The sequence below is a fragment of the Myxocyprinus asiaticus genome, chromosome 22 (genome assembly GCF_019703515.2).
Source record: "Myxocyprinus asiaticus isolate MX2 ecotype Aquarium Trade chromosome 22, UBuf_Myxa_2, whole genome shotgun sequence".
NCBI lineage: Eukaryota > Metazoa > Chordata > Actinopteri > Cypriniformes > Catostomidae > Myxocyprinus > Myxocyprinus asiaticus.
Window position 1 is genome coordinate 45498128 of NC_059365.1, and position 21324 is coordinate 45519451.

At 39.1% G+C, this 21324-nt stretch overlaps 1 protein-coding gene across 2 annotated transcripts in view; it reads left to right on the top strand.

Annotated features, from left to right (window-relative positions):
- The window catches only part of si:ch211-274f20.2 (calnexin), a 65386-nt gene extending 45186 nt beyond the window's left edge, over positions 1 to 20200 (top strand). Inside the window, exons 11-14 of one of the 2 annotated variants that reach the window (XM_051650342.1) lie at positions 5627 to 5726; positions 17830 to 17906; positions 18031 to 18066; positions 18144 to 20200. In XM_051650342.1, the coding sequence (XP_051506302.1) occupies positions 5627 to 5726; positions 17830 to 17906; positions 18031 to 18039 (186 nt within the window). In that variant the 3' untranslated portion in view covers positions 18040 to 18066; positions 18144 to 20200. The remainder of the gene's footprint in view (positions 1 to 5626; positions 5727 to 17829; positions 17907 to 18030; positions 18067 to 18143) is intronic. The other variant, XM_051650341.1, reaches the window with a different exon arrangement.
- Positions 20201 to 21324: the final 1124 nt, after the last annotated feature.

The window sequence follows — 21324 nt, forward strand, 5'->3', positions numbered from 1 at the left end:
GACAATGACCCTGAACACTGAAGTAAATCCACTACAGAAGGCTTAAAAAAAGAAAATCCACTTTTTGGAGTGGCCCTGTCAGAGGCCAGACCTTAACCCAATAGAGATGCTGTGGAATGACCTCAAGAGAGTCATTCAAATCAAAATCAAATCAAATCAAATAACTTTTATCGTCACACAGCCATATACACAAGTGCAATGGTGTGTGAAATTCTTGGGTGCAGTTCCGATCAACATAGCAGTTGTGACAGTGATGAGACATATACCAATTTACAATAACATCAAATTAACACAGCACAATTTGAAGTCTAATATACACATAATTACACACAACACAATATACAAATAATAACATACAATGTACAGTATACAGTACACACACTATAGATACACATTATTCAATAAAAAAAAGTATATATAGTATATATAGAATGTACAGTAGGTTGTATTGTACTGTATTGACATTCAGGCTGTCGGTTGATAGTAAGTTGTTGTCACACCAGATATCCTAAAAATATGGCTGAGCTGAAGCAGTTCTGTAAGGAAGAATCGTTTAAAATTCCTTCTGAATGTTGAGCAGGTCTAATCCACAGCTACCGGAAACGATTTGTTGAGGTTATTGCTGCCAAAGGAGGATTGACCAGTTATTAAATCCAAGGGTTCACTTACTTTTTCCACAGCACTGTGAATGTTTAATGGGATGTGTTCAATAAAGACATGAAAGATTATAATTGTTTGTGTGTTGTTAGCTTAAACATGTTGTGTTTGTCTATACTTGTGACTTTGAAGATGAAATCACATTTTAGAACCAATTAATGTAGAAAACCAGCTAATTCCAAAGGGTTCACATACTTTTTCTTGCAGCTGTATATATTTTTTGCTTTACATACTTTCTTTTTAACAGTGTTTTCACAGATAATGGGACTCATTCACTAACCGCATGCACACTTGTAAAACCAGTGTGTGAACATTATCATACAGAAATCATGATTCATCTGTTAAGTTCACACTTAGGCTATGTCCACATTATTCCGGACACATTTGAAAATGGCGTTTTCATTATCAAAACGCTCTCCGTCCACACTGCCATTTTCAAGCATTTTTCAAAATTTGCTTGTTCACACCAAAACATTTGAAAACGCTTAAATCCCCTTACTGCGCATGCAAAAAATCACTGTTCCATGTACGGGCTGAAACGCAATTGTCCTAGTGTTTCGTCGCCAGACAGCAATTCTGAGTAGACTTTGAATCGCCTATGAAGGAATGCACTGTGATAGTTGTACTAAGTAACATTTATTTTTAACAGTGCTCTCAAAGTGAATAACAGGCATAATAACGCCGCTACAATGTGGGCTGCCATCTTGATCATTTTGGGTTGAATATATTAAATAACTGTGTCACATGACTACAAATACGTCATCGTTCTCAGATATCCCCATCTTCCACGTACAAGTCAAGTCATTTTTTATTTGTATAGCACCTTTCACAACACACATCGTTTCAAAGCAGCTTTACAGAAAATCATGCATTAACAGAAAATGAAACTGTAATATCTAAAATGTCTTAGAGTCATCATTGTGTAGTTTGATTAAATATGATTGTGAATTGTGTTAAAAATAAGTAATTAAATAATAATTGTATTTATAACCCCAGTGAGAAAGCCGAAGGAGACTGTGGCAAGGAACACAAAACTCCATAAGATGTTGGTTAATGGAGAAAAATAACCTTGGGAGAAACCGGGCTCACTGTGTTGGCCAGTGCGAAGTGTTCAGGCTAAACAGCATGAATATAATGCCAATATTACTTATGTACAGTGCAAGTCATGGTTTAAAATTATTAAACTAAGTAAGTGTTAAGGGTTAGTGTTTAAACAAAGATTTTTTTATGAACTGTAAGATTAATGACTAATGTCTTTGAAGTCCATCCTGGATTAACTGCAGAAGTTCACATAGATGCAGTTGTCCTTGTTAGTTGGCTGATGAAGGGTTTTGTTGGCAATTAATTGATAGTCCATGTATTACATTTCAAGAGTGTAGTCCATCATTAGACCGAGGTGGTGCAGGCAGAGATCAGTGAGGTGCATCGCAGTTCAACCGGCCGGTAATTTCGGTGAGGTCTATCCTAAGTCCAAGGTTCAGACAATGGCATATGAAGTATCCCATGTCTTATGGTTGGAGTTGGCATCAGTTCATCCTCTGAAGTGATGTTTGGCTGGCACCGGCTGCTATTAGTCGTCATCACTCAGAGACACGTAGCAGTGGAGTCCAACACGAAGCAGGAATGGAGCTGGATCTAGCCGGTTCTGGTGACCTCAGGATAGAAGTCCTGAGGTTGAGACAGGGAAACAAATAGAATAATATTAGCATAGATGCCATTCAATTTATTGCAGAGTTACAGATCATGATCAATGTTTCTGGTTCTGGCAGGCCTAACTAAAGCAGCCTAATTGTGAGTTGATGGATAAATTAGGTGTATGCCTGGCTAAATAGATAAGTCTTTAGTCTATATTTAAACTGAGTGAGTGTGTCTGCATCTCAAACAGTGTTAGGGAGACTATTCCATAGTTTAGGAGCCAAATAGGAAAAGGATCTACCTCCTTTTGTGGAATTTGATATTCTAGGAACTATTAACAGGCCAGAATTTTGCGATCATAATGAATGTGATGGAATATAGCGTGACAGAAGGTCACTTAAGTACTGTGGAGCTAGACCATTCAAAGCTTTGTGCGTAGTAAACAGAATTTTAAAATGAATATGAAATTTAACAGGTAGCCAATGTAATGATGATAAAATAGGGCTAATAATCGTATTTATATATATGTACACACTACAACGTGAAAACCGCATTTTCAAATTTATCCACTTGGGAGAGTGTTTTCGAAAAGCTCAGTTTTTGCTGTCAAAAAATACAAGTGTTTTCAAACGAAAAAGGTATTAGTGTGGACGTGGCCTTAAATGATCAAATTTAGAACCAACTGAAATCATATGAATGCAAAAATAACAGACACCTGACACCTTATGGAACCAAACATGGAATATGATAAGTATACATTTTCCTTGTAACATAATTAGAAAATTAAATAACTAAGGGACCCACTAATATGACTTAGTTATTGCAGAGTAGCAGAGTAAAATTAGGTGGGTGTAGTCTAAAGGCCGATTTATACTTCTGCGTCGCACCTATATGACATAGCCTATGCATATCTACGGTGGTTACAGCGTAGCCTACGCCGTAGCCTGTGCCGTAGATTATTTTATCTTTGCATCGTATGTATCCACTAATCATTTATCATGTCACTTTGTGTTTGGACTTGTTTCATTTTTTGTGAGCATATGATGTTTTTATATTCTGTTTATGTCATGAACAAATGACATAAATGATAAAATACACATTTAAGTTTACTGTGTACAGTACAGTAAATAATCATATTTCATAAGTTATAAAATGGAACACTTCTAATTTGTCAGCAGATTAAAATAAATCTGTTCAGAGTTGGATATTTTGCCTAAATGCATTGTAAAGATTATAAGCTTTAAAACGACACCCATTGTGTGTTGGTCAACAAAGCAGTTATTTATAATTTGATAATTTTTTTCAGCACAGATCATCAAAGTATGCCATAATATTTGTTTATTATTATTTAAGTGACTCAAAAGCAAGCATACAGTATATGCCTGATATTCACTCTCTTCATGGCAGGCAACATGTATAATAAATAATATATAGCCTACCTAAATAGTACATACTTTGATGAACCAGTTTTTAATTCTTCAATAATTTAATCAATACTTTTGAATACACAAATTTCATTATTGTTTATTTGTTAAATGTACAGTTATTTCAGAAATGAAGGCATTTTTTTCTCAATACAGTAGCATTTTGGCTGTGTACTCACAAAACGATGCAGACACACCAATGCAGAACTATAAATGCAAACCAAAGTGTTGACCAATACGCGGAGCCTATGCCGTAGGTTCTACACAGAAGTGCAAACTGACCTTAAGCCTATATAAAAGGGGTTTATTGTTTCAACTAATTTTGAAAATGGCACACTTGGCTTTATTCGAAGATCTTGCTGTGCATACTCTCAGTGCAAGGACACGTTTGCAAAGAGTGACGAATGGCTATATATGTAAGGTTGTGTGGAAGGCCTTAATATGGAGATGGGCATGTGTTTCCTTGCTTTGAATAATGCGAAAACATTTTTTTTTTTTTTATTTATATATATATCTATACGTACTTCCGGTGGAAACTTTGTTTGAGTACACACCTTGTACATATTTTTTTAAATAAATGAGACCCAATGAATCAGGTTGTATTAAAAGATAAAGTTTTGTCATTTCTGTGGCACTACCAAACTTGCAATTTACTTGTAATTGCAAAAATAAACATTAGCTTTCCGAATCCACCCCAAACTCATGCCATTGGTTGAGCCAATGTTGCTGTGTTAGGCTGGACGGCTGCTCAAAAAACAATAGCTCCTGAATAAAAACCTGCTGAATACTAACCACCTGTAATCTACTTTAATGAAATAGCACTGCGCTTTGAATTTTTAAATTACATTTTTGTCATACTTTTCTGTGCAGACACACTTTTCTGCATGTTAAAGAGATGATTCAGGTGTCTGGATCACAGTAGTGGTGCTGTACAGTCCCGGCAGAGACATCAAATCGCAATCTGCTGCATCCTCCACTATATAGCGCATAGCGATCAGAATTGCGCCATGCAAATTGTGTTCAGCATAGATTTTGTGAGTGCTTTTACCTAATCTGTGTAATTCCTTAGTGAATTGTGCCCTAAACCAACATTTACTGTAGTGCATACACATAAACAGCACTTTTACTGGGTGCAGTTCTTTCTTGGTAAATTGCCACTTCACTGGCCACTACCTGAACCTTGGATTTAGGATGGACTTCAGCTGAAATTATCTGCCACAAGCTTCCAGCCAGACTGCGATGCACCTCACTGACCTCTGTCTGCATCATGTTGGTCATAGGATGGACTTCACTATCTTAAAATGGAATACATATACAATAAATTAATTGCCTAGCCTTCATTAGCCATATAACAAACAACAATGCATCTGTGTGCACTTGCACAGTTGATTCAGGATGGACTTCAAAGACATTTAGTCTTAGAGGTAGAGTTCATACAAAATTCTTTCATTTAAACATTGGCCACCAGCATCTACTTGGTTTACTAATTTAAACCATGACTTGTAATTCACATGGATAACTAATATTGGCATTATATACATGCTCCCATAAGCCTGGTTTCCTTATTTTTAAGGTATAATCTACAATCACGTTTTTTAAACCGCAAAATTAAAAAAAGATTTTAGCACATTACAGCTTAATTTTCTGTTATAGCATAATTTTCTGTAAAGCTGCTTTGAAATGTGTTTTGCATGTTGTGAAAAGTGCTATACAAATAAAAATGACTTGACAGGAATTCCCCCCACAGTGTTTACACTTTTTTGGGAAATCAACCTACGAATGGTTTACTTATAGCTGTCTATGCATATGAAGCTAGAATAGGATAGGACAAATATTTTAACACTGGAAAAATTACACATCACCTTTCATTTATGATCTTTTCTGCAAGGTTATGTTGTGTTTTATTTCAGCGATTTGGTCCACCGGATCAGGATTATTACTATAAAAAAACAGATGAGCTGCAGACAGATGGAGCTCAGGACATGGAGCAACCCATTGATCATTACAACCGTGAGTGCTGCATGCTTACTTTCAACTTTATTTAAGCAAGAAGATGTGACTAGTGACTATATAGGTTGTGTTATATTGTGAACATAATCACGGCTAAAGACTGTTAGACTCAACACAGCAGAGTGACAATAGATCTGTTTGGTCATGTGACACTTCCTTCAAAACAATGATGGTGAATGGAAAAACACAAGTGAAACAAAATTAAGAAAAACGTCAATAATTGCTTATAATCCATGCCAAGTCTCAGAAAATATTTATACAGGTCTTAAGTCAGCTGAAATATTTCCAAATTAACTTTCACAGACATATACATATATTTTATCCATGATTCATCTCTGTACGCCAGCTTGTCTGATGTGTGACCAGCAAGTACACACCCCCACCATACATAAATGTAAACTTCTCTCATTCAGAAGTTTTCTGGTCTGATTTGGTCATAATATTACAAAACATCTGCAATGATGCTGTCTGTATGAAGTAAATGCTGGTGTTTAGAGCAGCGAAATGATGGTCAGATCATGAAGGATACACAGAAAGCAACTGAAGCAAGCACACCTATGCAAGTAAAACAAAAGACTGCCTACTATTTTCATTTGGAGTGTAGTTAATTAAAAAGTTAATAAAAAAATATACAGTATTTTCAATATCTGTAGTAATCAATATTGCTAAATAAAAATGACTCATTAGTTTACATTTTAGTCTGGTGGTGTGAATAAACGTCTGTGCTTTATAATCTTATGGTTTGTTCATTGAATTTAATTTGTATATACACAATAAATATATACTGAATATTGGCAGCATAGTGTATTTTTTATATATACATTAGTGTTACCACTAGAGGTTTGAATCTTCACTGGCCTCGATTCGATTTTCAATTCAAAGAGCATCTTGTCCTCCAATTTCTTTTTTTTCAGTTTCTTCAAAATGCATTTTTTACTTTCTATTTTTTCCCTTTCAGCTTTTTATTTAACAGTTGTTTTCAAAAATCAGAATGAGTCACATTACATAAACTGGCCTTTTACGTTCAGTATGAGCTGTGAACAAAACATGGAATATCCACATGATTAAATAAACGGTTCTGTAGTTTAGTAGAGTATCACATTTTTTCAGTTTCGTTCTTTAGAGCCATATAAAAAATCTCTTAAAAGCACAAGAAAAAAATATTGGTTCTCTATATACACTCTATTAACACTCTTAATACTATTAAATAGTTAAACTAGCCTATATATATACTGGCGGCCATAAGTTTGGAATAATGTACAGATTTTGCACTTATGGAAATAAATTGTACTTTTATTCATCAAAGTGGCCCCATTTCCCGCAGCCATCACTCCAACACCTTATCCTTGAGTAATCATGCTAAATTGCTAATTTGGTACTAGAAAATCACTTGCCATTATATCAAACAGAGCTGAAAGCTATTTGGTTCGTTAAATGAAGCTTAGAATTGTCTTTGTGTTTGTTTTTGAGTTGCCACAGTATGCAACAGACTGGCATGTCTTAAGGTCAATATTAGATCAAAAATGGCAAAAAAGAAACAGCTTTCTCTAGAAACTCATCAGTCAATCATTGTTTTGAGGAATGAAGGCTATACAATGCTTGAAATTGCCAAAAAAACTGAAGATTTCATACAAAGGTGTGCACTACAGTCTTCAAAGACAAAGGACAACTGACTCTAACAAGGACAGAAAGAGATGTGGAAGGCCCAGATACAACTAAACGAGGATAAGAACATCAGAGTCTCTAGTTTAAGAAATAGACGCCTCACATGTCCTCAGCTGACAGCTTCATTGAATTCTACCTGCTCAACACCAGTTTCATGTACAACAGTAAAGAGAAGACTCAGGGGTGCAGGCCTTATGGGAAGAATTGCAAAGAAAAAGCCACTTTTGAAACAGAAAAACAAAAAAAAAAGGTTAGAGTGAATGAATGAATGTTACATTTATATAGCGCTTTTCTGACACTACACTCATAATGCTTTACACAGTGAACAGGGGACTCAAAGACTGGGCAAAGAAACAGACACTGGACAGCAGATAATTGGAAAAGAGTGTTATGGATCTTAACCCCATTGAGCTTTTGTGGGATCAGCTAGACTGTAAGGTGTGTGAGAAGTGCCCGACAAGACAGCCACATCTATGGCAAGTGCTACAGGAAGTGTGGGGTGAAATGTCACCTGAGTATCTGGACAAACTGACAGCTAGAATGCCAAGGATCTGCAAAGCTGTCATTGCTGCACCTGGAGGATTTTTTGATGAGAACTCTTTGAAGTAGTTTAAGTTCTGAAATTTGTTTTTCAAATTGTAATAGTAATTTTTTACTTTATTAATGTCCTGACTATACATTGTGATCAGTTGAACTGACTATCAAATCATTGGATTACAAACTCTTAACAAGGTCGACCATAGAACCTAATTGCTGCATGACTTTTAAAGCATTTAAACAATCCGTCATAATCTCACACTCCACCCGATTTGAAAGTAATGGGTTTAAACCAACACCAGATGATTCGGCTTTGCACTTTCATCAAATCAAATCCCTTTACTGTCACTCAACCATATACGCAAGTGCAACAGTGGGTGAAAGTCTTGGGTGCAGTTCTGCGCAACATAGCATTCATGACAGTGATGAGACATATACTAATTTACAATAAACATAAGAATTACACAACACAATTTATATATCTAATATAAACATAATTACACAACACAATACACAAACAATAATATACAATGTACAGTATACAATACACACAATATAGAATACACATACACACACACACAATATAGAATACACAGTATACAATAAAAAATAGTATAAATAAAATATACAGTAGATTGTATGTGCTGTATTGACATTCAGGCTGTCGGTTGATAGTCAATTGCCAGTGTGTTGTTAAGAGAAAATAATTTATGACAGTCCAGTGTGAGATAATAAGATTAATAAAGTGCAGTGCTGATGTATTTTGATTCTGAGAGATCAAGAGTTCAAAAGTCTGATTACTTGGGGGAAGAAGCTGTCATGGAGTCAGCTGGTGCGGGTTGTGATGCTGCGATACTGCCTGCCTGATGGTTGCAGTGACAGCAGCCCATGGCTCGGGTGGCTGGAGTCTCTGATGATCCTCCAAGCTTTTTTCACACACCGCCTGGTATATACAGGTGCATCTCAATAAATTAGAATGTCGTGGAAAAGTTAATTTATTTCAGTAATTCAACTCAAATTGTGAAACTCGTGTATTAAATAAATTCAATGCACACAGACTGAAGTAGTTTAAGTCTTTGGTTCTTTTAATTGTGATGATTTTGGCTCACATTTAACAAAAACCCACCAATTCACTATCTCAAAAAATTAGAATACATCATAAGACCAATAAAAAAAAACATTTTTAGTGAATTATTGGCCTTCTGGAAAGTATGTTCATTTACTGTATATGTACTCAATACTTGGTAGGGGCTCCTTTTGCTTTAATTACTGCCTCAATTCAGCGTGGCATGGAGGTGATCAGTTTATGGCACTGCTGAGGTGGTATGGAAGCCCAGGTTTCTTTGACAGTGGCCTTCAGCTCATCTGCATTTTTTGGTCTCTTGTTTCTCATTTTCCTCTTGACAATACCCCATAGATTCTTTATGGGGTTCAGGTCTGGTGAGTTTGCTGGCCAGTCAAGCACACCAACACCATGGTCATTTAACCAACTTTTGGTGCTTTTGGCAGTGTGGGCAGGTGCCAAATCCTGCTGGAAAATGAAAGCAGCATCTTTAAAAAGCTGGTCAGCAGAAGGAAGCATGAAGTTCTCCAAAATTTCTTGGTAAACGGGTGCAGTGACTTTGGTTTTCAAAAAACACAATGGACCAACACCAGCAGATGACATTGCACCCCAAATCATCACAGACTGTGGACACTTAACACTGGACTTCAAGCAATTTGGGCTATGAGCTTCTCCACCCTTCCTCCAGACTCTAGGACCTTGGTTTCCAAATGAAAACTTGCTCTCATCTGAAAAGAGGACTTTGGACCACTGGGCAACAGTCCAGTTCTTCTTCTCCTTAGCCCAGGTAAGACGCCTCTGACGTTGTCTGTGGTTCAGGAGTGGCTTAACAAGAGGAATATGGCAACTGTAGCCAAATTCCTTGACACATCTGTGTGTGGTGGCTCTTGATGCCTTGACCCCAGCCTCAGTCCATTCCTTGTGAAGTTCACCCAAATTCTTGAATCGATTTTGCTTGACAGTCCTCATAAGGCTGCGGTTCTCTCGGTTGGTTGTGCATCTTTTTCTTCCACACTTTTTCCTTCCACTCAACTTTCTGTTAACATGCTTGGATACAGCACTCTGTGAACAGCCAGCTTCTTTGGCAATGAATGTTTGTGGCTTACCCTCCTTGTGAAGGTTGTCAATGATTGTCTTCTGGACAACTGTCAGATCAGCAGTCTTCCCCATGATTGTGTAGCCTAGTGAACCAAACTGAGAGACCATTTTGAAGGCTCAGGAAACCTTTGCAGGTGTTTTGAGTTGATTAGCTGATTGGCATGTCACCATATTCTAATTTTTTGAGATAGTGAATTGGTGGGTTTTTGTTAAATGTGAGCCAAAATCATCACAATTAAAAGAACCAAAGACTTAAACTACTTCAGTCTGTGTGCATTGAATATATTTAATACACGAGTTTCACAATTTGAGTTGAATTACTGAAATAAATGAACTTTTCCACGACATTCTAATTTATTGAGATGCACCTGTATGTCCTGGAGGGAGGGAAGCTCACCTCCGATGATGTGTCTAGCAGTTCGCACCACCCTTTGCAGGGCTTTGTGGTTGAGGGCAGTGCTGTTGCCATACCAGGCAGTGATGCAGCCAGTCAGGATGCTCTCTACAGTGCTGGTGTAGAACCGTGTGAGGATGTGGTGGTTCATTCCAAACTTCCTCAGCCGTCTCAGGAAGAAGAGGCGCTGGTGAGCCTTCTTCACAACGGCCTCAGTGTGGACGGACCATGTGAGTTCCTCAGTGATGTGGACACCGAGGAACTTGAAGCTGTTGACTCTCTCCACCAGTGCTCCATTGATGGTGATGGGGCTGTGTTCTCTGTCTTTTCTCCTGAAGTCCACCACAAGCTCCTTTGTCTTGCTGACATTGAAGGAGAGGTTGTGCTTCTGACACCAGCATGTCAGAGTGTGCACCTCCTCTCTGTAGGCTGTTTCATCATTGTCAGTGATCAGACCTACCACCGTCGTATCATCAGCAAACTTGATGGCATTGGAGCTATGTGTGTACAGGGAATACAGGAGTGGGCTGAGAACACAGCCCTGTGGGCTCCAGTGTTGAGGGTCAGTGATGAGATGTTGCTGCCCATTCTAACCACCTGGTGTCTGCTTGACAGGAAGTCCAGGTTCTAGCTGCACAGCGAGCTGTTTAAGCCCAGAGCCCGGAGTTTCTCATCAAGCTTGGAGGGCACTATGGTGTTGAATGCTGAGCTGTAGTCTACAAACAGCATTCTCACATATGTGTTCCTTTTTTCCAGGTGGGAAAGAGCAAGGTGTAGTGTAGATGCAATGGCATCATCAGTGGAGCGGTTCTTGCGGTATGCAAACTGCAGTGAGTCCAGTGAGGCGGGCAGCACAGAGCAGATGAAATCTCTGATTAGTCTCTCAAAGCATTTGCTGATGATGGGGGTCAGAGCAACAGGATGCCAGTCATTTAAGCAAGTGATTTTGGATTGCTTTGGTACAGGAACAATAGTGGACGTTTCAAAGCATGTGGGGACTACAAACAAAGAGAGGGAAAGGTTGAAAATGTCCATTTAAAAACACCAGCCAGCTGGTTCACGCATGCTCCGATGACATGGCCCGGAATGCCGTCTGGACCCGTGGCTTTACGGATATTCATCCATCGGAAGGATCGGGTTACATCCACTACAGAGACGGAGAGTGAACTAACCTCTGTAGCTTCGGCCGTGAGAGTTCTCTCCGCGAGGGCGGTGTTATTTCCCTCGAAACGAGCATAAAAAGTATTTAGCTCATCCGGGAGAGAGGCAGCGGTGTTCACGGCAGAGTTTTTGTTCCCTTTGAAGTCCGTGATGATATTAATTCCCTGCCACATGCTTCTGGAGTCGGTGGTGTTGAACTGTCCTTCAATCTTGTCCCTGTACTGGCGTTTGGCTGCTCTGATAGCTTTGCGGAGGGCATAACTGGCTTGTTTATGCTCCTCCGCATTCCCAGAATGAGGTCCGCGCATTAAGTGCCGCACGACCATCGCTATTAATCCATGGTTTCTGGTTAGGGTAGATCCGTATTTTGGTCGGTAAAATATCCTCTATGCACTTCCTGATGAAACACGTTACGCTATCAGCGTAGACCTCGATGTCATCATCAGAGGCAGACTGGAACATCTCCTAGTCTGCGTGATCAAAACAGTCTTGTAGCGTAGAATCTGATTGGTCCGACCAGCACTGGATCATTCTGAGGGCGGGTGCTTCCTGTTTCAGTTTCTGCCTGTAAGCGAGTGGTCCGATTTGCCAAATGGTGGGCGGGGGAGGGATTTGTAGCCATACTGGTAGGGAGAGTAGCAATGGTCCTAAACTCGGTCCCAACGCGTGTTGAAACTGATGTATTGGTAGTATTTCGGTGCTATTGACTTGAAGTTGGCTTTGTCCCTGGTCACAATGAACACGGCCTCAGGGTGCGCAGTTTCCTGCTTGCTTATACTTACATAGAGTTCCTTGAGTGCCTGGTCTGTGTCGGCTTGTGGCAGGATGTACACAGCTGTGATAATGACCGCTGTGAATTCCCTCGGTAGCCAGAATGGTCAACACAGAAGCATGAGAAATTCCAGATCAGGAGAGCAGAAAGACTTGATAGAATGTACGTTCCTCTGATCACACCAGGATTTGTTGATCATAAAACACACCACCACCTATGCTTTTACCTGAGAGGTCTTTCACTCTGTCCGCTCGGTGCATGGAGAACCCTGCGGGTTCGATGGCTGAGTCTGGAATCTCCGCAGACATCCAAGTTTCTGTAAGGCAGATAATGCAGCAGTCCCTCATCTCTAATTGGAAAGAGATCCATGCTCTCAGCTCACAGAGCTTGTTGTCCAGAGACTGAACATTTGCCAGTAGAATACTAGGTAGCGGAGGTCGATTTGCATGATATTTTAGTCTGATGAGAACGCCGGATCTCCTTCCCCTTTTCTGCCCAGACAAAGGGTTCCGCTGTCATGTTTGTAAACAGCGGGTAAACAGAGGTATTTAAAGTCTGATTTTCGGTGTGCTATTGCAGAACCAATGTCCAAAATTGTTTGTCTATCCTAGACAATAAGGCAGACAACATCCAAGACAAAAAACATAAGAATTGTAGATAAAACAAACAAAAAACTGCAACATTGGGTCAGAGCTCATAATGCAGCAGCCATACTCGGCGCCATCTTGAGCCAATTATTATCATTTATCATCATTTGTCATACATTTCAGTTTCTCTGTAGAATTTTTTACAAGTCATCAATATAAACAATTTGTTTTAGTCACCACACTACTGCAAACAGTGCTCTTATATTATCTATTAAATCCAACTCTCAGGCACAAACTCCAACGATTTCATACGTCCTCATCAAAATGAGACAAGTCACCCTGTGCCAATAACAGAGTTATGAAATGACTCGCATTACATTTAAAAACAATCTACAAAGCTCCAAACCATACACTTAAAGGAATAGTTCACCCAGAAATAAAAATTTGCTGATAATTTACTCACCCTCAGGCCATCTAAGAGTTTCTTTCTTCATCAAAAAGAATTTAAGATTTTTAGGATTTCATTTCAGGCCTCTTCCTTTAAACAATGCAAGTGAATGTCTTTTTTTGATGGTCCAAAATGCATATTTAGGGTGCATCAAAATAATCCACACGACTTCAGTCGACAAATACATTTCTTCTGAACGCAAACAATTGATTATTTTTAGAAATAAAACAATACTTATATACTTTTTAACTACAAATGTTCGCTTCCATACATCTCTGTGATGCGTGCTCATGAGAGGGATGATGTAAGCTCGTTGGTAAGGTCACGCGTCATGTGGAGGAGGAGTCAGGAAGCGTGTCAAAAAATTGAGTACATTAACTTGCATTGCTTAAAGTAGGAGGCCTGAAATGAAATCCTAACAATCTTACTCGGATACATTTGGATGGCCTGAGGGTGAGTAAATTATCAGCAAATTTTTATTTTTGGGTGAACCATTCCTTTAAATTAATATACATCAGATTACAGTATTGATCTGGGCACTCAGTTTCAAGTGCCTTCTAATTTCATGACAAACCAACTTTCAATGATGTTTTTCGTAAGCACACACAAGCATGTTTCCTGACATTGCTTCACATATGTTCCCAACATTTAATCTAGCAAACAATTATGTTCAGGCATCCGCAGACCCTACGTTTACCACATTACCATGTTTTCTATTGGCTCAATACATCCCTACACAGCACAAATGTGCTGTCCAGGTGCCGCAACTGCGGCGTCTTTCGGGCCATGCGACTAAACCTCCCACTGCACCGCAAACAGCACAATGTGCTGTCCAAGCGCTGCAACTGTGGCGTCATTCGGACCATGCTACAAACTCCCACTACACTGCAAACAGCGCAATGCGCTGTCCAAGTGCTGCAACTGCGCCCTCTATCGATCTGTTAATCCGATGCTTAAATACTCTCCACCAGGGCTACATTTTTCCAAAAACCTCAAAAACACTAGACACAATGTTCATCCTCACCTTCTTCGGTTTCTTTCGCTGTTCAGATCTCACTACAATGGCTAAATTCGACCCAAGAATCCATCCCACCATTTCGGACCTCCATATCATAGACAACGAGACAATCATTACCTTGTCAAACAAAGCAAATCAGATCAGACCAAAAAGGGCATTCAATTTTCATTTTCAATCTGCCAACTCCCATTCAGCCTTTTCAATCATTAGCACACTATCTCCATTACAGAGGGTCCCTATCCAGAACCGCTCTCGAGCCACTTTTCGTAGACGACAAAAACCAAGCAGTTTCCCAATACTGGTTCCAAAAACACCTCAAATCCATCCTGCTCAGTTCCATCTCAGATCAACTATACTCAAATCATTCCTTTCGCATCGGTACCGCAACCACAGCAGCCCACAAAGGCCTGCCTGAGCACCAAATATGATTACTGGGCCGCTGGTCATCCAACGCATATCTCAGCTACATCCAGCAACAGTCTCCATATCAGGAAAGCAAACAATCCCTAATTAACTAATCACAACGTTCGCAATCAGAGTCAGGGGGATGCTTGCTTCATCCTCGTCTGTTCAATAGGCCAGCCCCACCATTTAGACGCTGCGGGGGCCCTCACGGCCAGTCCGGGAGCCCCCCGTCTCAAATTGCTAGACGGGCACACCTCAAACACTCAAGGGCTCTTCCGTTCTAACCGCAGCAGGGGGTTCTCTCGTTCGAATGCAGTGCGAGCTAACACATGTTTATTTGTATTGTGGGCTCCCCCATTCAAAGCGCAGCGAGGACTCCCCCGTTTGAATGCCGTGAGGGCACCCATTTTCAAGAGGAGACGCTTAGGTCCTTTCCGAGCACCTAGGATTCACGCCTACACTCTGGGCGATCTGCCCGAATGGCTAGGATTCACACCTCTGCTCGGGCGTGGCAGACTCCTCCAGCGCAATCAATCAAGGGCTCTCCCGTTCAAACCGTAGTGAGGGTTCTCCCGTCCGAACATAGAGTGAGCTATTTGAGTTTATTATTTGTATCGTGGGCTCTCCCGTTCTATGCTTGGGAGTACTCTCCCGGTTGAATGCAGCGAGGGCCCCTCTTTGATCGCAGGTTGGGCTCGCCTGCTCAAGCGGTTGCTCTGCCCCTTCCCTCGGGGTTTGCCGTTTGCTGTACAAGCCCATCCATCAAACCCACCAAGCCTGGAGGGAGACTTAAGGTCAGTCCGAGTAGCTAGAATTCATGTCTCTGTCCGGGGCGACCCTGCCCTACCACGGGGGTGGCCCCCATGTTTGGGCCAAACGATTCCTCAACCACCACTGTCTCTTCAGTGCTTCAGCCTGTGTTTATTCTCCATCTCTACCTATTCTAAACCTCCCAGTTTCCTATCCCCCGGAGCGGACCGTAGTGCGAGGCTGCCTCCATGAGTGGCCCCTGCTCGTTCTATCATATGTTGGCACCTATGCCCATTCTCACACTGGGCTCAGCAAGTGCCTCCCCCCATCCCTCAAATTCATTTAATCGTTTCACGGTCCTTTTTTGGGGGGTATAACAAGCATCGTAAAATACTTTGTCTAGTCTCAAATACAGAGGCTCCGTAGACAACAGCTCGCTGTCCCATTTTCTGGCACCTTTTGGGGGGTATTGAAGATCTGGTCGAGTCTCGAGCCTCTAGCCCCTGTAACCCAGGACAGTGAGTCACACGTTTACACTATCCTCAATGCAGGATTACATTTACTTGTGAACTACTGAAATGGAGTTTCATTTAACAAGGTTCGGGTGGAGCAAGTAATTTAATCCGACCAATCACACTGCCAGAGTAAGAGTAATCGATTCTCAAAACAGCTGCTTACCTCTACATGGCATCAAGTGTTCTGGTATCCCTCCACCTCCCCTTCTTCTCCTATCTATCCATCAATAACTAATCTAAGTGCAGGTGGGTATTTGAGCTCGGGTCGAGCCTCGAGCCACTTTCGCCCAGGACAGCAAGCCACACATGTTTACACTATCCTCAATGCAGGATTACATTTACTTGTGATATATTGAAACTGAAAACAGAACTGATTTTTTTGAGAATCGATTAAGAATCGTTTGAGAAACAATCAATTTTTTTTCTCCCCACCCATAGCAACTACTATCAAATGACTCTATTACAATTATACAGTCTGGGTGTTATAATTTAACATCGTCCTATGTGCATTTCCATTTTAATTGTATCAGACTCAAATATGTTAATAGTAGAGCTTTCAAAATTTATGCTTTAAACATTTTTGTCTAACATGATATTTTTCTTAATCTCGATTAATGCATTACCAATTTTCACATTTGATTCTGACATTTTATTCAGCTCGGTCTGAGGGCTGAACACTGCTTGGAATTGAGCAGAACTTTTTTGATTTGTCCGGTGGAGACATTACACTTACAGTATGTACACACCAGAAACACACAACAGCGACTCAGTTCTTTGTACCCGTTGCCGCTGAGCTTTTGAAGCATCAGCTAATGACTGCCGGACAATTCCGATGAAGTATTATTATGTGGGCAGTGCCTGCGCTAAAAGCAGAACAAGACATTGTTCGGTTTCAGAATGGCATACTACCATACTATTCTTACTATTTCTGTTATACATAGATCTGACAGAAAAAGTACGAGTTTCTTGTGGTAGTATGCCATTCCAGACATGGCCACTGTCTTCAGTGCTTTTCATGTGGAGGTTTAAAGTGGTGTTTGATGCCCTAAAGTGAATCATGTGAATTCCATGTCCATGTATCTTTATAATTTTGGAAATTTTGGAAAATTGAAGAGACAAAATATATATATTTTTCTTTTCTAAGAAGTAATTAAGTGCATTTTGACAGGAAAAGAAGTATACATAGTCAAATTTCAGCACTTTCAAAATCTGCGATTAATCGCGATGAACTACAAAAAATTATGTGATTAATGGCGATTAAAAATGTTTAATCGCCTGATAGTACTAGTTAATACATTTGATTGATGAATGACAATTGACATGTCAAAGATACTTGAGGAATCTTAAGGACTTAACTAATTAATTATTTGATAAAATTAATTGATAAAAAGCAAACAAGGGTTTTATTCCTGCTCTCACCCTTCATAACCGTTTTGGCAAAATTAAGCCATATCTTTTTATTAAATAAGATACAAGATATGACTTTGTTGAAAGAAAAATAACATTTGGCCAGCAGCATCACTTTATCAAGCTTTATGAATTCACACCGCACACTGAAAGTACAGTATATGGTGTTTTGGTCACAAAACATGGCGCGGTCATACAGTGACATCACATTAAAAAGGTCATTATTTACAATATAGCATGGCTGTTTTATAATTAATTATTGTGGTTTTTTTTTTTTTTAAAGGTGCAAGCCAGACAAGAATCGAGGCAAAAGAAAGAGCAATCAAGAGGATTCAGAAAAAGTTAGACTTGGAGTTAAAGGTAAGCGTATGTACTGTATGTACTGTACAGTCTATCATAGTGTTTCCCAACCCTGTTCCTTGAGACACCCATTTCAGGTCTTATAGCATTCTTCTAATTATCTTCTAATAATTATCTATTTTAGATCCATTAACAGGGTTGGAAGAAAACTAGTCTTAAGGTTTGTGTCATTCTAAAAATTGTGAAAATGAATATGGTTAACCATATATTTCAGCTTTCTTTCATTATTCTTCACAGTTCTCAAAGTGAGAGTATGAGATGCTGAGAGAGAGACATGCATCATCAACCTGAACACTTCTCAATGTGTAAAATGATGACGTTCATTTATGAGCGGTTCGCTAAAATTACCTTAACTTTTATTTTACAAACTGGTAAATGTAAAGCACTGGAACTTAAAATAATTAGTCATATTTTAATGTGAAATTGTACCGAATGTAACATTTTTTGTAGGGCTGTCAATCGATTAAATGTATTAATCAGATTAATGCATGAGTTGCAGATAAATTTATGGAATTTATCACATATCAATATTTGATGAGAAAGGCCACCAAATAAAGAATTCAATATATAATAAGAAAATTAATTAGATATAAAGTATATAATTATAAAATTCATATAACTCAAATTACCTGACACAACATAATTGTGGTAGACAAGTAAAGCATTGTTTAGACACAGGCATGTGATAATGTACCGAGCAAAGACTGTGGGACAGCAAACAATAATTCTTAATAAACACATGGCTATTGTTGATCATCAGAAAACCACCCAAACAGAGTTTGACGTGCTTCGCATCTTGAATGGTAATGATAAACATCTCATATTGATGCGCTGCTCAGTATTTTCTCTTGCACACAGCCGCTAGTGGGTGTCACAAGCTCATGAAATGCTGACTGAAGCTGTCAGTGCAGATAATGTTTTAAACGCAGAATTAATAATCATGCAAGACCATACTGTGATTTCAGTCTTAATTTAATCCATAATTCTGTATTGACGGATATCATACCAATGTTTCATAAGTCAACATCTCCAGGTTTTAAAGGGCTTTGGATGGGATGCACTGATACCGCGCTCATGTACTTGTACTTGTAAAAATGCTCAGATACCAAAAACCGATACCATCTGATGTACAAATGTCATTACGTAAACATTCAGCGCACAGATTAAAATCACGTCATGTCTTAGTGAGATTATTTAACAGCAAACGCGGCGATTTAATGAGATAAATAGATCGTTTGCACGTGCAGCATTTTAAACGTGAGTGCTTGTGAATGTGTGCAGCCGATGTTGTGTTGTGAGACACAAACTGCTCATACCTTTAGTGATCATTGGCTCATATACGGAAAACACTATTATGAGCATCACCTACTCTGTTTGTTGCAGATGACAGCAGGAATTCGAATTCACTTTTTAGCACGAGTCATATACAGAGTACACATTTATTTATTTATATAGTAGCCTTTTGCTGTATAATAATTACTGTGATTCACGTAGCCACCTGCTTTTCTGGATTGGGAACCTGCCGTCAAAATAAAAGCTCCACCAAAATAAAAGCGTAATTTAAATGAAAAAGGTATGACAGAAATAGATCACTACTGTATAGTTATGTAATATTCACTGTTATACTACTACTAATAATACTACTAATAATAAATCAATAGTAACTGTGTTATATTTAAGCAATATCTCACATCTGTGATGCTCTGTTATACAGCACTTTATTTGACAAAACTCCAATGTTGTAGTTAGGATTGTGCTGTGAGGTTCTGTATAAAATCACTTCATTTGATAAAAATAATGCAATATCATGTTGAAAATTAATTGTTATAATTTGATTAAAGTTTTAATTAGTTTAAACACAATTTTGATTATAAAATTGAAATAAACTGCTGATATTGAGTTCAGATAAAAAAACAGGTATCGGACTCTGTATCGGTGAGTACTAAAACAAAAAGTATTGGTACTCGTACTTGTTCACAAAAAAATGGTATCGGAACATCCCTAGTTTCCCCTCAACATGTAGCCTACTGTAAGCAATAATTCACAGCCCATTGTGGCAGATACTGATACCAATAACCAATATTTAAAAAAAAAAAAAAAAGGTTTAATCCTTTAACCTGGAACTGCTAGATAATTCATTAAAATAGTCTCATTTGAACAAATGTGTCATTTAAAAGCTTGGAATTTTGACGTGCTGCTATTTAAGATTTGGCAGATGTAACATGAACTAGAAATATGCATATATTACAGATGTATACTGATTTGAATGACAAATAAATGATAATTTGCATAAATTGTATGGTGCCCATTTATATGAGTGTTCCTGATGACTCACTAACAGAGAGATGGATTAATGCATTAAACCAAAATGAGGCTATAAACTGCATGTAATGAACATTAAACAACAAAACACAATACAAACCCTAATCTCTGTATATATAGTGTAATAGATATGTTAGCAGTCAGACTGCAGTGGTGGTTTGTGTGTGTTATGTACTGTATGTGTGCTTATGTGTGTCTGTCTCATTCATAGATGCTTTTTACAGTGCTCATCTGTGACTGTTCCACTGTATAACTTATGAAATGTGAACACAACAATCATAATGGGAATAGGTAATATCATAGAGATCGAACAGTCAGGAGTCATAACGTTACAAAAGTCTCAACTCGTAAATTACAACAAGCACATTAGTTTCACTCACAAATTGTTTTTAGCCATCTTGAGCCACTCTGTGAGAATTATTTCAATTTAAATGTACTGTGTTAGGTTGTTTGGACTTGTTTTAATCACAATGCTGTGCTGTAAGTAAAGATGTGCTATTTCCCACATTCTGTTCATGTTTCATGAGGTAATACGTGAAAATGATTGCACCCACCAAACCCCCGCCCCCCACCAAAGTAACATACTGTACATTCATGTTTTTGCCACGTTTTCGTTTATTGCTCATGAAACAAACAGAATATGGGAAATGGCACGTCGGTACTTACAGCAAATGACTAAAACCATCCCCAAAACAGCGTAACATGATGCAGAGATGTTGAAATAGTCCTCTCAGAACGACATGAGCTTGTCTTTCACTCACACAGAGACTTTGTGTGTGTGCACCGGGGGCGAGGCCAGAAACCTCCAAATGAGTGGACCTTGGTGAAACAGGGTGGACCTCTATTCTGTGCCTAATTTCATTGTGAATATAATGAAGTGTGCCCCTTTCCTCAGCCTTTATAAGTCAATGTTATCTCGTTTACCTAATATTTAAGCCCCATTCACACCGCCAGCGACATCACGCGAGACAGTAACACGATCCTATTCATTTTCAATAAGAGCACAGCGACTTCCGGCGACACGAGCTGCCGCGGCCGTTGGCAACAGAGATCGCCGTGGAGAGCGACAAGAAAAGTTGAGAAAATGTCAACTTTA